This window comes from Echiichthys vipera (genome assembly GCF_963691815.1).
Source record: "Echiichthys vipera genome assembly, chromosome: 8".
NCBI classification, from domain to species: Eukaryota; Metazoa; Chordata; class Actinopteri; order Perciformes; family Trachinidae; genus Echiichthys; species Echiichthys vipera.
Window position 1 is genome coordinate 20,005,822 of NC_139833.1, and position 18,345 is coordinate 20,024,166.

Consider the following 18,345-nt stretch of genomic DNA (forward strand, 5'->3'; position numbering starts at 1 on the left):
GTTGAGACTGGTGATGGTCAAATTTAATGCGTGTTTAATGTTAAGTATTTCTTTTATTCCCCATCGCTCCACATGTTAACAGCTCACAGTTTAAACGCCAAATGTGTTTATTACTGAACACATTTCACAGATCTTTACTGGTGGCAGGGCCTGTCTGATTAAGTCATGACCATTAGCATCATCACCATTAGGCTCCTGATGGCACAGGGAGTCAACCCACAGACGTTTACGATACCCATGGGACCCTGTGTCTGTGTTTGTGTGGATTTGCGTGTGTGTTGTGGGAATCAAAGCCTGGAGGCAGTAGTGATATATTAGCTGTTCAGGCATAAAACACAGCTGCGGGGAGATACCGGTATCATGGGACCTGTGCATTTAAATGCAAAATTTAAGACATTGAAGATTATTTGATGTAACAAGAAGCTGAATTTAAGAGTGCTGATATACAGTCGTTGACTAAAGAGCATGCAATAAAGGCAAAATATGTTTGTCATACTGGAACCAAATTTAGATTTGATTTAATGGAAGGCCTGTGGTTCTAACTTACTGTCAACTGTAAGTGCAAGTAAAGAACACTGTCAGTCCAGTGTTTTGTTGTTAATGTTGCTACACCCATGTATATAATTATTTTTTCTTTTCTTCGATGTATGTTACATTTTAATGTCAAATATTAAAGAATCTATAGACAGGTCAAAACCACTAGCTGACGACCAAATTTGAAACATTATATAATCCTCATTAGGTTTCAACTCAAAGATCCGTAATTAGCTGTTGTAAGGTGAGAAGGCAGCTTTTTGAGTGGTGATCGAATTAATGATCCCAACCTGGGAGTACAACCTGAAAGTGAGCAGCATCAGATAAGAAATGTTGATTAAACGTATCTGACACGCTGAAAGAAAACAACAGGTGTAATGTACTTCATGTTACACCTTATTTATTTTACGAGGGGCCTGTTGCAAAACTATTAAGCTAATAATCTTAAAATGATGATTTGACACATTAAAGTACAGATCAAAATAACACGGAGAAAAAGTTTTTGATGTGGAAATCTGCGCGGACAGATTAATACAACAAGGGAACGGAAACAAGCGTAAAAAAAGGTGTGTTTAACAATCTGCCGGCATGGCTTACCAATCTGTTACAAAGAACTTTTAACAGTTACACATTGGTCTTTGCAAATAATAAAGAACAAGAAGAAAGAGAAGAGACTTGGTGAGCCTCCAGTTCGAACAAATCCAGCAATTTTGCCAACTGGGAACCGGATCCCAAATGGAATGGGCCCAAAGTTACATCAAAATAAAAAATTGTCAATAAATAATGACGGAATTCAAGGCTTACTGTGTGCAAGGATGTCTTGTGGGATTTGCTGCAGATTATGGGATAGGGGGATGTTGCAACAAGCCATCCTCTCCAGAGCTTTGTTCGCATTCTCAGCTGTAACTCAAGTATGTTCTTTTGATGCTAAACTTCACTGAGGCCGTTTCTTTTGATTTGTGGAGGGTATCCAGTTTTATGACGTCAGGATGAATCTATGCTTTCTGCTGATGGTGTAGTATGATCACAGGCAGATTGGTGCAGCATAGAGAGTAATGTCATTGTAAAGTATTGGTGTATTTAATAAAAAAGGTTTCCATCCAGGGTCTCAGTAGCTTTATTGAGTATAAAACTATTTCTGAGGCTTTTTGTCATGTTAAACCTATGGTGCGATACAGTACATTTCAGCGAGATACAAAAGTGGGGATGATATTAAATGGTTTTCATCCAACTTTAAAGGATGACCATAAATGTTGTCTGAGGATTTCTGAGAATCCTGGAGGAACACTAAATCCTTGTAATTGTTTTGCTAAAAAAAACTGTCAAACAGTCAATATTGACCTAAAATTCCAGCTTGAATTCAGAACGATGAGTATCAGGTTTCACAGACCTGTATTGGTTCAATCCTACTGCTAGGCCTCTGTCAGGGACTGAATGGTTAATGTGGGATGACAGCCGTGCAAATACCAACAGCCTGGAATGTTCTGGAATGGTCTCTATCTACACAGCAGATGTTTGACCGAAGAACATGGCACTGCTCTGGCCAGGTTGTGAGAGAAGAATGCATGCACGTGTGTTTGCTTTAGTTTTGAATCTGCTGCAGTTAGTAATGACATGCGGTGTTAGCAGGTTTTTTCTAACCTGGGGTTCATCACCAGCCGCCTGAAGAAGTATGTCCATGTGATGTAGTCCATTGCATCCTGTTTGGATGCGATGGTTCCTGCAGCGATCTCAGCGTTCAGATGGTCTGACAGCACACTGAGGAGGCTGGAGATACAACCCACAATCACAGATCACTTACAAATGATTCTGATTTACAAGTAGTCTAATCATTATCAGCCAGTCGAGCTGGATTTTGAACCTCAATAATAATTTTTTGGAAAATGTAGTGCTTTTCCTGTCTTATAATATTGATGATATCTTTCAGAATATTTGAAGATGTCACCTTGGTCTCTGGAAATTATCATTGCATTGTCATGGACACAAGCAGCCACTTTCTCAATAATGGAACCGCTTGTGTGTCCACACAACTGGTATGTATGTATGTATGTATGTATATTTGTGCCTGACTACACTAAATCCACCTGTGAGGGTGTCTGCTGTGTGTGTGTGCCTGTCTTAGTGTGTAGGACACCAATTTAACCCGCCACTCCTCATCCATATGGTGGCATGTGTCACTTAGCTCTACTCTGCGAGTGCTGTTCAGTCTGTTGTGGAAAAAGAAAATATCTTCAAACTCATCCTGCTACTGCATAGTTTGACTGTTACCTGGACTCCACAGGGAAAGGCTCATAGAGAAACTTCTTGTAGAAATCCTTCTTGATGTCATGGACAAGGATAACCGCTTTGCCCTGGTCGTCAAACTGAGGCCGACCTGCTCGCCCCATCATCTGCAGCACATCTACATATAAAGCACTAACATTACAAAAGAGTGCTTTTCCATCCCTGTTCCATTACTCTTTAAATAAGCTGCAATGAAAAGTGATTCTTTGTCGTCCCTTCGCTGTCGATTCCAAGACTTGATTCTGAATGCAAACACTTTATACAATAAGACTCTTTCCCTCAGTCTATTTCCAAATTTCAGACACGTGACAAATAAAACGATGTAAAGTTATTTTAAAGTATTATTAATAATTCATTACTTTGCATAATTATAATGTTGACATACTGTATATTCTTTTATGGTAGATCAAAGCAAACTGTAGCGTATGTGCCAATGAGAAAATACCTAATAGACATGACTGTGTACCTGTAATGGGGTAGTCCACGTAGCGCCTGGATTTTCCATCATAGTATTCAGTTCCCTTGACAACAACGAGGTGAGCAGGGAAGTTCACCCCCCAAGCCAGAGTACTGGTGGCAATCAAAACCTGAGAAAAGAAATTACACTTACTGGAACATACAGTATGTATGCAATAATATAAGTAATGTAAGTGAAAACATAGGACTATTGATTGATTGATTGACATTTTTATTTCGAACATGTAAAAGAAAACAGAAATGATCACACAAAAAAGAAAGCATAATTAGATACATGAATGAGAAAAAATGTCTGATTAGAATAACATGTTCGAAAAGGATTGGGAAGAAGTTTACACTTATCTTATCCCACCCCTTCTCCATAACTCATTTAAATTAAGCTTCCCTAGTCATAATTATTATTAACATTTTCATTTATTATTATTATTTATTATATATATACAAAATTATATATATTTTTAAAATGTATTACTGATATGTTTCTATCAAATATATGCTATAATTTCTTGCACTTTTCTCACAAAATAAATAAATAATGAAAGCATTCGCAAATATATATATAAATATATAATTTAATTCAGAAAGGCAGGTTAAAAGGAAATGTACATTGCGCGTACCCAACACACCCATGATAGTTAAATTATCCTTCCCTTATTCCACATCCTCACAATAGCTATAAACTGACAGCCAGCATAGCACTGATCATTTCAGCAACAGAATGTATCACTCAATCGAAATGCACAAGATGTGCCAGGTCGTTAGTTCACGTGTGGTGCCCAGTGTGAGGTCGTACCTGGATCTTACAGTTGACAAACAGCTCCTCAACAGTCTTTCTGTCTCTCTCGTGCAGGCCTGCGTGATGCATGCCAATCCCAAAGGCCAGCGTTAGCTTCAGGTTGGAATCCCTCACTGTGGCGATGATAGCCTCTATCTATAAACCAACCACAGCACAGACAACGATTGATCAAAGGACAGAGACAAATCCAATTACAAACTGACCAAAAGGACACAGCTGAGAGCTGACCTGGCAAACCACGGCACTGTAAAACTAAACTATGTACGTCGAGCTGGCCCCTCGTTTCACAGTGATAAGAAGTGGCAGAAAGATGCAAAGCTGGATGTAAAGAGACTGAAAAGGTCCTGTCACTTAAAGGAATAACTGTCCATTTTAAGGAATGTATTTGCTTTCTTGCCAAGAGTTAAGAACATCGACGCCACTCTCACTCCCTTTGTTGTGTTTTTATGGGTGTTTACTGTGAAGCAGCAAGTATTGTTTTCTGTTCTAAATGTTGTTGTGATCTGACACCTGTATATAGATATGTGATATAGTCATGAGCAGCCAGGAACAACACCTGCATAGTCACAGTTATTCAGTTGCAGCTGTGGCTCATTTGCACGGCTCTCCTCTCCAGTAGGATTCAGGCATCTTGTCTTTTCTTATACAGCTCTAATGTCTTCCAGCCAACACAAACAGTTTCTGGGTTGAAGGGAAAAAAAGTGTAACATGTGCTTTGCCAGAGTAAACAGAGACAGAGTCAGTGGAGCAGAGCCGCAGGAGTAAACAGAGACGGACACTTCAGTTGGCTTCTGTGCTCGCTATTTATGTTCTTTGTATTTTTGAAAAACACATAATTTAATGATAAAGAATGCACAAAAAAACATTCAAGACTATTTTAAGTAAAAAATAATGTAACAGTAAAATAAAAAAAAATGCACCTGATAATGGATGACTCTATCATGCATAGAAAATCCACAATAAAATCTGCATTTTCAATTAGCATTTGTTGAATAAATTATTCAAACAAATGCATGTTTTAAATATTCCAGTTTATCAATTCAAAATATGAAAGGTTACTTCAGAGGCAATAAGTAAGGGAATGAAGGGGAGAGTGAAAATTCAGCCCAGAAAGAAGTGAGCCGGGGGGCGGGGGTTTCGGGGAGTAGCGGAGGAAGAAAGAGCTGTCAAGTCATAGAGGGGGATTTGAGGCAGTGGGTGACCCCCGGTGAGAGTTAAGCAACTATCGCCAGAAGCCTGTCAGTCAAACAGCAGGGAGATGAGCTGCTACACGGGCCAGCGCAGAGAAACAGCAGGCAGCAGCATATGTCAGCGGAACACACACGGAGGCCGGTGGACGCTGTGCACACACACATATAGAACCTGAGCCTATGTTATAAAACAGTACATATTTGCATTGAGACAGTGTATCTGCAAGGTTCAGAAAAGCAAATTCAGGAGTTTGTAATGGTTCCGAATGTACCATTTTAAAACTTGAATATATCATAGTAGAATGAATAATGCTACTCCATGTAAACTTACAGTAAACAGAGAAGGTGGTGATTGAAATTATTGTCGGGAAGGGATTTTTTCCACAAGGTTTTTGTTATTGCTGTCAAATTATAGCAAAGATTAGGCATAATTTCATCTAGAAGAGCAGCCCTCAACCTGTTTAGAGCTTTTAAACAAATGCCCTTTGTGCCACAAACCAATACAGCAGGTTTACGTAGAATCAAGTGGAACACAATTGAAATCTAAGTGATGCTTTGCCATTTTGTTTTATTTATGGATATGAAAGTATTCATAAGTCTAAAAAACACTGATTACATTCTCGGCGGACGGACGAACGAACAAAGTACTTGATTGCCCATTAGTTTTTACTTCCTTGTCCTGCAGTGTATTAACTCTGCAAAACATGTTTAAACTTTAACAAAACAATGACATACTAACTGGCAAGACTGGTATGGCAATCCCATATGTCATTTTGGTGTGCGTGCATCCTATTTTGCAGACAAATGCCTAAAGAAATCAAAATGAGCACCATTTGTTACCGCCCTGACACATCAGAGGACATTTCAAGTTGAAAATTATAAAGTTGCAAAACAGTTTGCATGGAATACTGCTTGGGTGTGGTGAAAGTGTCCCTCTGGTGCTCCTCCGTTTGGCATTCCTGCTAGTTTTGTAAAAGAAATTTGAGGCACTCAAGAAGGTGATGATTTGAAAAGCATTTAATATCTCATGGATATTTAGCTATGAAAACATGCCTATGTGTTTCAGCCATTGAGGCCTTGTTTCTTATACATGTTGGCAGGTAGTCATGTGATCAGTATGGTCAAGGAAGTAGTCACATGATTAGTGTAAACAGGTTGAAAAGTATAAAGTTATAACTTGCTCAACTAACTCATCTTTGATTCTGAGTCTTGGCAGCTGGTGACTGACAGCGTGTGTATTTAAGGTTAAATGTACCATGACTGGCATCCTGTCACTTCTCCAGTCTAGTGATTGTGTATGTGTGAACAGGAGTTTATAATGTACTTAATTTGTTTTCCCTCAGATAATTTTTTTTTCATTCTGTTGTTATTTTTATGTTGTTTTATTTTTTTCACTGTCGCCTCACAGCAAGAGGGTTCCTGGTTCGAATCCCTTCTGTGTGGAGTTGCAGACACGGGAGCATCTTCTCCCGTGTCTGTGTGGGTTTTCTCCGGGTTCTTCGGCTTCCACCTCCCACAGTCCAAAGACATGCACGTGTTAGGTTAATTGATGACTCTAAATTGCCCGTAGGTGTGAATGGTTGTCTGTCTCCATTTGTCACTATGTGCCCTGGAATAGACTGGCGTCCTGTTCAGGGTGTACCCCGCCTCACGCCCGATGTCAGCTGGGATCGGCTCCAGCCCTCAGCGACCCCGATAGGGACGAGCGGTTGAAGATGAATTAATGAAATATTCAATTATTAATTTAAATTGAAAACTCAAGTTCTTTTTAAACTCTTAGTCTCTTAGTTCAAAGTCTATCTTTTTTGCATCTTTTTATAGCCAGCCTTTGTTTTTGTTTTTTTATAGAAGCAGAGGTGCAGCACTCGGCCTCCTCTCTACTGTTATATCTTTAGGACTCCGGAGTAGTACCACAGCGTGTAGCGTATGTTGGAGTGACACCCTAACGTGCCAATGCACTCACGATATTTGGTGGCCACAGAATAGGTTTTTGTGGTCATTGTTAATGTCGACCTTTGTTTAGACAGGAATAAATATTTAATGTAGACTGCTGTATACTATACACAGGTTTCCTACACCTTTTAAAAGGTCAAATTGAAGCACTTTTCAAGCACTTTCAATGTCCATTTTCAAGTGTCTCCAGCACCCTACAGCAGTGGTAAAATAATATATTTCTACAAATACATACATACTGAAAATTATTATTTCACTTTTTTATTTCAGGCTCTGACTCATTTTGTTTCTACTCTATAGCTATTTGTTTTGAAAGAAATGCAGATACAATTTCAAACATTTTCAAGCACTTTATCCAAAATTCAAGTACTTTGCAAACCTTGAAAACACAACATTAAAAATTCAATCATTTTCAAGGATTTTAAGCAACCCTATATACCGTACGACCAGATGGTTGAAATGGTGCCCAATCACTTTCTGACAGAGATCAGAATAAATCCTGTTCCAAGTTTTAATAATTACACAACTTTACAAAACCATATGATTGCAAAAGACAGCCCCTCCCCATAACGATGTAAGACATGCAAGTTGAGGTAATTACAGTTCATGCTCTATCAGGCCTGGATATCCAAGAGTTGTAATAATATTAGCATACTTTTCATATTTGAACCCAAAGGAGTCATTTGCTCCGGTCTTGAACTGATCCTAAGCACAGACGGACACAGTATGCACACACAATATAATGGAGGATGACACAGGCTTTTCCGGCACAAGTTGGGTTGAATTCCATCTGTAATTACACTTAAACCAGCACTTACATAGAGAAATGGAGCATCAGCACAATTCAGCAAGAGGGGGAGGGAGAGCTAAAGAAAAGGGCATCCATGGAAATGCACATTCGAGGTGAAGGAAATGCATACAGTACGGACGTCAGGCACATCTGCTAATATTTGCATCAAGTATGTCAGTTCTCTACACACATGGAGATAGCAAAGCGCAAAAGAGCAGTGTGAGCATACCTCTCTCTCGTCCTGGTGCAGCCACTGTTTGGGGTTATCCTCTGTGGCCAGATAGGCGATGAGGTCCAGGGCCGTCAGTCTAGTTTGCCGTCGTGATGAGACAAAAATCAGCACCGGCTTGGCCGGGGAGTGGCTGCGTATCGCTGTAAACATATAGAAGTTTCACATGCTGTGTAGTGAATATTTGTTATGTGGTCCAGTAACTCTTATTTTATCTTAGAATTATTTTATGAGCAATGATGCAAGTGTTTCAAACAGCTTTTTCTTATAGGCAGACCACACATGCAGACATTTAGAGGAAAAGACAATAAAAATATATTCTTTATGTCAAAAAGCCCCTAAGCCTTTTAGTTCCTTAAGTCAACAAAATGTGAAGATGGATCACAATAAAGTATAGACTCAAATTCCAAAAACCTAAACAATGTTAGGTTTAACCATGGATTACTCTAGATTCCTGGTTTAAAAAGTTTCCTGCTCCGCTTAATTTACCTGAAATCTACACAGGGATTGCACTTGGTATTATTGTTATCTGCATAAAGATTAAATAGCTCTCAAAAAGTTAAAACCATTTTTTTTACAGCACCGTAAAGTTTCAGCAGTCCTTTACCTATAACCAACTGCATTAAAAACCATCAACAAATCAAATGAGCATGATGTGCAAATGTGCATAAAGCATGTGTAAATCATGTGTACATGTTGATGTGGAGTCGTACCTTGGAAGGTAGGCTTGTTCATGCTAGCCATGCGGGGGCAGTAGTGTTGTCCTGGGAAACCATGGATGTGAACTTCCAGGGGTACAGGACGAACAGAAGGACGGAAGTTAAACAAACCCACCTGTTACACAGAGAAGAGGGGAGGGGGAGGGAAGAGGAAAAAAGAAAAATGAAAAAAGAGAAGAGAAGATTTAATGTGAGCAGGTGGCAACATGAAGCCCCATCTGGCCCTTATACAAACTGTCTGTCATTGTCACTGAGGCACAGAGCAGCGGGCCACTGCTGGACTCTGCTGTGCTGTGTTTAACCTTTGACGTCTGCTGTGTTTATTGTGTGATGAGGTGATACAGTGCAGTGTGTGGACAGAATTGAAGTGTGTTATAGGATGTTGTAAAGAGTATAGTGCATTACTTGGTGTGTATTGTGTTGAGGATTGCTGCATGTCTATAGACATTTTAAAAGCCTGGCTAATGGATTGGGCATCTACAAATCTAGCTGTCAGCCAGTTAGATATATGGATGGCAGACTGCCAATCTGGTTTGCTAACACTGTCTCGCTACAGCCCTTGGCAGCAGAGCAAAAGTCTGCATGTACTGTAGGTTGATGGTAGGCATTTAACAAACAAATTTGTCAAATCTCAACTAAGCACAAATGGTAGACAGTTTTAGGCTAGATTATGGTCACCCCAGAAAACAAGACATTGCTCTGTTTTGTACTTTATCTCCAGTCTGACATGAGTCTTATTCCTATTTCAGATGTAAGGTAAAACCTAAATATTAGTAAGTATGAAGAGCGCTAAACCAACACGAAACACAAACTCAACACAACTGTGGTTCTCACAAAGCAAATCGAATGTGGTGGGTGTTTTCAGCTCATCTGCCACAAGGAGTAGTAAACCCATTGTGACTTGTTAAGGTTTTCAAGACAGGCGACTAATTGGTTGACGGTGCTCTAATAAAGAGCAACATGCAGTCACTTCTCCAGAGCTCTTCTTATGGGTAGCCAGTCCCTAATGGGACTACCAAGATAAATGGACTCAAGTGTTGGGACATTTTGACTTAAGTGTGGTGGTAGAAATATTGTCAGGGTGCTAACCCACATTAGCAATATTCATAGAAAAGGGAAAAAAGTGGTCATTTAAAAAGAGAGTTTTAGAGACCTTTGATTTTCTAAACGTTTTAGAGAAAAATGCTGATGAAAATCCCAAACAAATCTTAATCAAATTTTAACATCACTTTGGGACTGGAAATGCTTGGTTGAACAATATATTAAACACTAAATAAAGACAGCCTTACTCTGTAGATAGTGGCCAATGCAAACATAGAGTGCAATTACTACCATATGCTGTTGGGAATGGACAATAAAAAGAAGAACAATGTTCTGCTTTGATGCATTTTTTCACGTTGGCAAACTCAGACTGCAGCTTACATGAGCCTCCACGGAGGCGTGCAAACTATACGTATTGACCTTCAGTATAAAATAAGTCTTCTTTGTATTATTTTGATGCTCATGCTTCAAGCTGACAGGCCAGCTCTTCCATCTGCATCACTGCAACCATTCCTGATGATTAGAACTTAAGCATGGCATCCAGACACAGACCATTATAGAGATAAACTACAACAAGTCTGGGCCAAAAGTATCTGTTTATCTTAATTGCTATTATTATATACATTCAATCAGATATGAAGAAGCAGGCAACATATGAACCATGAAAAAACAGAGCTAGACAAAGACTGTGGTTTGTGGCTGGCTTCACTGCAGCACTGTTCTTAGTACACAAGCCAATCTCACTGTTCCTCAAACAAGGGAGTTTATATACATGATCCCTCCATTTAACGAAAGCACAGTGAGTCAGAAGGTAAAAAGAATACATTATTATTAAGCCATATTCTGAGAAAAAAAGACTAGTACTGCTGTATGTCTTGGTGTCATGATGGTTATCTGACCTGTGCGATTCCCAGCCAGTCAGCGAGGTCTCGAGCATTTGCCAGGGCTGTGGACAGACCGACTACTCGGACACTCTTAGAAGTGTGAGCCGAGATGAAGTTGGTCCTGGACACAATGACCTCCAACACTGGACCTCTGTCCTCGCCTGGAAACGGACACAATGTTACAGTCCAATCAGAATGTTTACGCAAGAAAAAGTTACTTTTGAGTAGCTTCACACCAGGGTTAGTTAGTTAGTTGTTTTGAATTTTAAATTTGTTTTTATTTTATTTTAGTTTTAACTTCTCAGTTTCATTTGAGTTTTATTTTGCTTTTCAGAATGTGCTAGTTTGAGTTTACTGTTGTTCAAGTTTTTGAGAAAGGTTTAGTTATATTTAGTTTTAAGGGCCAGGTATAACGTCACAGAAGCATGTTACTGCGAATACATAGAAAATAAAGGGTTAGAGAACCGCCTAATGTTTAATCTTCGTCCTACTTAAGTGTCTGCTCCATCCATTGCGGCATAGCTCCATCTTCTGTGGTTCAATGTCATGAGATAGTTGATAGAAATTAATGCTGTCTTCTTTTTTTCAGTTGTGATATATAATAGCTGAAAAATAAGACTGAAATTAATTAACAATAATTGTAATATTGTTTAGTTTTTAAACATATTTTCCTCTGCTTATTTTCGCATTAGTTTCTGTTTTAGCTTATTATAATAACCCTGCTTTACAGTGGTATGGGTTTTCTGCTAGACAGTACCATGGATAATTTTTTTTTGTATATCACGCATTTTGTATATATTTTGTATAAACACTGTTAGCTCAGGCGACGTGGTGATGCAGTGCTTAGCACTGTTGCCTCACAGCAAAAAGGGTTCTGGGTGCTCCTGTGTAGACTGTTCTTCAGGTCCTTCTCTGGCATCCTCTCACAGTCCAAAGACATGCAGCTTAGGTAAATTAGGTTAATATGTGACTCTAAATTGTCTCTCATACTAGAAGTCAGATTAACAATAATGATGATAATTCAATTCCGTATCAGTTTATTCCAACTAACACTGCACTGTTATCTGCAAGCTTTGTTGAACTCAGCCTCCTTTTCCTTTTAGATAGGATTGAGGTTGTAAGCCTTACAAGTGCGGGTTCTGTTGTGGACTCTTACCCAGCAGATGGATCTCATCGATGATGAGAATGGCTACTTTCTGAACGTAGCTTCTGTTCTGCCAGCTTCTGCTCACTCCGTCCCACTTCTCTGGTGTGGTGACAATTAGGTCAGCCTGCGCTATAGCTCTCATGTCTGGAGTCACGTCACCCGTCAGCTCTACCACCCTGCACACAGATAAGGACAAAGACACACTTGAGCCTGCTCATTTGATATTCAGTTATGTACATTGTAATTATATATATTTTTGATATTGTTAACTATCATTTGCAGGTTTGACCAAAATCCACCTAGATCTGGGGAAAAAAACTTTTCCCAATATTTTATTCCTTTCACATAAGACACTGATACAGTTCTTTTCCATGACTTAAACCTTGTGTACGGCAGCAGTCCATGTGAACCAACAACTGAAAACCAATTCCATAAATGCATTCTGCCACTGTGTGATGTCATCCACTTGTGTTGTGCCTCTGTTTTCACATACTTCTTCCCCAGTTTCTCCTCAATCCTGATCTTCCAGTCCTCAATCCGCTCTCTGACCAGGGCTTTCAGAGGGGCAATATACACCACCTGAACACGCAGCAACACATAAAAACATTTATGCAATGGAAAGAAACACTGTCTTGACATGACATGTCCCCCTTAGCTCACATTTTATCTTTATTACCACAACTTCACATGTTCTCTCTACTTTATAGTATATGGTTGTGGATCTTAATGATGATGCAGATTGTGGTTGGTTTGACTAGATGGGAAATTCCCTATACTGTACATTTACAGTTTATTGACATTGTTTTTTTTCTTCTAAAGGGTTGAACAAATTCCAGTTTGCCATGGTTCTCAGTTTTCTTATGCAATCAGCACTTAGCACAAATGTTGACCAGCAAAACGTCTGTACATTCCTTAAACAACAATCCCCTTGCATTGAACTGTAACACAAATGGAGCCAGCTAGTCGAACCTTAGAAGTTGGATACTTGTTGAAGACCCGGAACATGGCTAACTCTGCTGCGATGGTTTTTCCAGAGCCCGTTGGTGCCCCCAGCAGGACGTTAGTGTCGGTGTGATACAGGGTGTGGAAGATCTGAGTCTGGATGGGGTTGAAGTGAGTGAACTTGTACAGGCTCTCGAACTCCGGATTTCCCAGAGCTGTCACTGGCAACGGCTGCAGGTCCAGCAGCTCTGAGAGGGGAAAAGTAATGGGAGACGATTAATCTAGATAATTTTCTTTTTTCTTCTATTTTTGTGGCAGCAAAAATCGGGCTACATCAGAAAAGTATGAATACAGTTGCAGTAAGTATCTTAAGAACATTAACTGAAGGTGACTCTTCCTCTACCCTGAAAAAAATAGTTTAATTCAACATTTATTCACATCAAAATGAGGATTCAAACTAAAGGGGTTTTCTTTCTATTTCAGGAGTAAAAAAGCCAAAGATCAGATGTATCTTCATCTAAAATTTCATTCAACATCCAAAAAACAAAGCTCCCTGTACTGTTTTAAGTGTGTAATGTTTAGATCAACAAATAATATATTAAAGCACTTCACATTACCATTAAAGATAGAAAAGAGTACCTGCAAAGGTCAGTGTTTAAATAACAAACACTGAAACATAGTTTTGTACACCATGTAGAGGGAACATATAAATAAATGTTGTATCCTACATGATTATTAATTTAGCACTGTCATGACATGCAATTAAACTGTGATACTGAAACCCCTTCAGCTTCTTTAAGTTCAATACTAAAAACACTCTTCATCAAAGTGAAAACTAAAGAAAGATCAACCATAAAAATAAACCTAAACCATTTAGATCAGGGTTTCTCTACACCTGATTATTGTTAGTCCAATATTCACCCTCTTGTAGCTCTGCTTTGGTCTCTACCGACTCCTGAGGGAAATATCTGTCTCTTTAACTGCTAAATGCTACACCATGTTCACCAGCTTGTCTCTAAACATGCCTGTCCTCTGTCTGATGCTGAGCAGGTAGTGTACAGTGGGTTTATCATAGCCGTTTCACTGAAAACAGCTGCCTGCTTAGCTAAACAATAATGCTGCGCTCACGTCATATGAGATGGATGGTAGAGATTAGAGAAAGTTGGTAAATTACAGGAAGAATTAAATGTGGGTTTAATTTGGGTCTATTTAATGATATTTGATCTGTTTGGCAGAAATTGAGTTATTGTTTGTTTAGTTTTCAGGCACTTTTGTACTAAAAAGTCAGGTACTGTATAGCTGGGCTTTCAGAAACATCGTAGTGTTAAGGGATGCAACGACACTAGTACTGATATTGGGCAGATACTGACTTGAAACTGGATTGGGTATTGGCGACATGTTTATATAGTACTGTATATGCGTTATATACTGGAGTTTTAATTGATGTTTAAATTGTGACCAATTTGTACTCTGTATGAGCTGATACCCCAAAGCCCAGGTATTGAGGCTAAAAGAGTCGAATCGGTGCAGCCCTAATCTGACTTTCCCAGTTGTAAATGTTAACATGAATCTTTAAGGTAGAAACTAGTATTTACAGTTACTCAAATATGACATGAACGAGACATAGGCCCTGATTCTCTATGTGTTCATAACTAGGAACTACCCCTTTTATACACATAGTTATTTTGAACCAATGCTCATATGAAATAATTGATTGGTGGTGAGTTTTTCTTCCATTTACTCTATCAACATCCACAGACATGGAGAAGAAAGACAGTTCATCACTGTATACTATACAGTCAGATGCTTTAGTCCTCTGAAGATAGTATTTTGATGAACTTCCCAAGGCATCGTATGTTCTGATGTGATCTCATGTTCTTGATGTGTCCCTATTTAAGTCTCACATACATTTTGTGTTTCATATGTATAATGCAAAATGGCAAACTGAGACTTTTATATAAGATACTGTTTCTTTATTTAATGAAAGACTGGAGACGCTGGTCAAACAGGGCACTTCCTTTAGCCTGTGATAGGATTTCCTCTGTGCTGTGGGTTTTTTCCCTGATAGCTGCCTTAATTGTGCCTGCTCTTACTGAGGGGAAATGTGGTTAGAAAAAAAAAGCTGGTTCCTTTCTTACAGCCTGGAGGAGTGAATGAGTGGAGTATGGCGGGATTAGATGCTTTTGTTCTCCAGTCTACATGGGGTTTCGATGTCTCTGCACAGCTTCCAAAAAGCTAAGTCAGTTTGTGGACGTGAGCTGCTGTTTTAAGCTCACTGTAAGTTATAGTTAGTTTTTAGGGAAAGAATCCGCTGGCTTATGCCAGTACTAGATTTTAGTTCCTTTCATTATATAAAAGTATGCTTCATCCATCAGTCCATGGAAAGCTTACTTGATGTCTGTGCTACTTTAGTCCAACAATTTATTATGTGTTTACACTATAGTGAAAAATAGTCTCATGTGACAAAAAAGTGTGTTACACATCCGTTTGTACTGACAGTTCAGATACAACACATAACTATAGCAAGACTGGTGGTTGTTCGTCGGGACAAGTAGACCTACAGTAGGCGCCAAGAGATTGCACTAAAAAAGAAATCGAATTTCCACCACTGATGCCACAAATATGGGCACTGATTTAAGTATTCTAAACTTTATTTGATATTGATATTATTTTTAATTATTATTATTATTGTTATTATTATTATTATTATATATTTAGTGGGTTTTATTTTCCATCTTATTTTCCATTAATTATGACATTATGATTAATGTCATGCAATTTCCTTATTGTAAAGTACTTTGTGCTGCACTTCTTGATATATTATTATTATTATTATTAATATTGTTATGGCGTGCACAAGAGTTTTCAGGTTGTTTTTTTTATAAAGGTCTCTGTCCACACTGAAATGCCAAAATAGCCAAATAATTTTTTTCAACGCACTTGTATAATAATGTTTATTAATTATGTCTATACATATATATATATATATATATATATATATATATATATATGTATATATATATACTGTATATATATATATGTGTTGATAAGTCGACTAATCGCTCTAAATGACAAAATAGGATTTTAAATGCTGGGCTTTAACCTGAAATGGAGTAATTTTACACTGTTATACTGCTACTTTAAGTAAAGTAGTAGTGAAGGGCCTGAGTTCTTCTTCCAGCACTGACTGGTAGTACTAGATGTCGTAGTAGTAAGCAGTACAGTCTGGCTCTTAACAAGGGACTGCCACATCTGGAATCTAACAGCTGGAAACATTCAGCAGTGTCGAAAAGTCCACCAACTGTTGGTGGTACTGTAACAGCCTAACAGACTTAGTATGAGTATTTTACATTCAAGTCAAGTTAAGTCAAATTCCTGTTGTCACATCATAAATGTGTTTGTGTGTACCAGTGTGTGGGGGGTGTCTCTCGGGTAAGATGAGGTTCTGGAAGTTAATGATGCAGATGGCCTCGGATCCGAGCCAGCGGTCAGACACTGCCTTGATGTAGTACTGGGAGGGCAATGGCTCAAAGATGGGGATGGTGAACACTATGTGCTGAGGCTCTCCTGTTACCACCTGGAGGGAGTGCACACGCACGCGCGCACACACACACACACACACACACACACACACACACACACACACACACACACACACACACACACACACACACACACACACACACACACACACACACACACACACACACACACACACACACACACACACACACACACACACACACACACACACACACACACACACACACACACACACAGGTTTAGGACACAAGAACGCACATCAATCATGAAGTAATTGTCCTCATGTCAATCAATCAAGGTCCAAGATTTTCTTTTAAAAATATACCTGTTTCTTCTGAAGAAGAAAGTATTCAGAGTGGTAGATGTGATCATTGATGGGATCCTCCACCCATAACCACCATGGCTCACCCACTCCTCCATGGACCTGAATCAGTGAGGGAAAGGCCATTTAAAATCCGACTGGCAGTTGCAGTGGGACTAAAATAAACACAACACACTAAATAAAATCCACAAAAATCCACATATTAAAACCCAACAAAAATAGTCCTGCTATTATAAATATACCACCATTCCAAGCTCATTATAGAAATGATTACCATAGAGAGGTTTAGATATTTTTTTTGTCTTCTTTTGCCCGATAATGTGCACCACAATGAAAAAACTGAAGTGGTGGCTCCTTGAGGCCCTGTCTTGTAAAGGGGCTCATTGTCAAACTTTTTTGGCTGAGGTTACGCCATGTGATGCATTTCTCATCTTGTTAAGAACAAAATTTGGAGGGAATAACAGTGAATATTTGGAATATGGGGAAATGGAAACGATACAATTTTAAAATAGTAAAAACTCCAAAATATTAGCACCGAGCATTTTATTTCAGTCAATAAAATATCAGCCTTTAAAACCTCTGCCAGTTTGAAGGAGCTGTGCTCAACACTCAGAGCATTAATAAAGCAGCAAACGACTATTTTCTATGTAAAAATAGCGTGGAGCAATGGCATCCTGAGCAGAGAATGAGGTCTGTGTTTTAATCTTTTAATTTAAGTTTTCTCTGTTGTATGTTTGTTTTGATAGCCGGTCCGGCCGTGCGTGCATGAAACTTCTGTATTTTACATACTGCGGAACACAATAAAAAGTGAGGCATTCCCTGCCTACCCTTTTCCCCCCAGTGTTTACAGTACAGTTCCTTCAATATTAATACATTTATTATATTAATTGTAAAGAAGAACAATGAACACTACTTGCATGGTACGACAGTATTTATCACAATGTGTCAGTGTCTTTTGCTTCCTGGGTGCCATCAGGGAGGCGGCTCATGTGTCGGTACATGTGTCCTGGCTCTGCAGCCGGATCAAGGCTAAGCCGGCCAGTCTTCCATTACAACTCTCCCATGATTGGAGCATGCATCGCTAATCGGACATAAACATTCATCTTCATATTCAGCCGCGCTACAATGAGCTTCCTATTCCACTCAGATTCCATGACAAACTCCGGACTAAGCTTCCAATATGATCCCCTGTGGCTTGTCTGCCCACTGAGGTGGGACATGTTGGCGGGGCCCTGGAGGCATTCTAGCTCTCAAGGACAGATGGAGATGCCATGGCTGTAAGAATAACAAGGTATGGGGGGGCAGCTCTTGTTTTTTCTTTCTCAAAATGTGACCATGACTTCACTGGTTGTGACAGTTAGACACTTTGGTGCGTATACAAGGGGATGCTGCATAGGAGACAGGAGGAGGAGGAGGAGGAGGAGACAAAAGTCCTTCCCTTGACCTGCTGACTTGTAATTAGTCAGGATGGTTAAGGGTTATTTCTGACCAAACG

General features: G+C 39.2%; 1 protein-coding gene across 1 annotated transcript in view; it reads right to left on the reverse strand.

Moving 5' to 3' along the window:
* The window catches only part of ascc3 (activating signal cointegrator 1 complex subunit 3), a 158,399-nt gene that overhangs the window by 18,664 nt on the left and 121,390 nt on the right, over window positions 1-18,345 (reverse strand). Inside the window, exons 23-34 of the mRNA XM_083919139.1 lie at window positions 16,854-16,952; window positions 16,394-16,562; window positions 13,013-13,233; window positions 12,537-12,622; window positions 12,053-12,219; window positions 10,912-11,057; window positions 8,966-9,086; window positions 8,253-8,395; window positions 4,088-4,225; window positions 3,284-3,404; window positions 2,803-2,935; window positions 2,176-2,301 (exon numbers count right to left, since the gene is read on the reverse strand). Coding sequence (XP_083775265.1) covers window positions 2,176-2,301; window positions 2,803-2,935; window positions 3,284-3,404; window positions 4,088-4,225; window positions 8,253-8,395; window positions 8,966-9,086; window positions 10,912-11,057; window positions 12,053-12,219; window positions 12,537-12,622; window positions 13,013-13,233; window positions 16,394-16,562; window positions 16,854-16,952 — 1,670 coding nt within the window. The remainder of the gene's footprint in view (window positions 1-2,175; window positions 2,302-2,802; window positions 2,936-3,283; window positions 3,405-4,087; window positions 4,226-8,252; window positions 8,396-8,965; window positions 9,087-10,911; window positions 11,058-12,052; window positions 12,220-12,536; window positions 12,623-13,012; window positions 13,234-16,393; window positions 16,563-16,853; window positions 16,953-18,345) is intronic.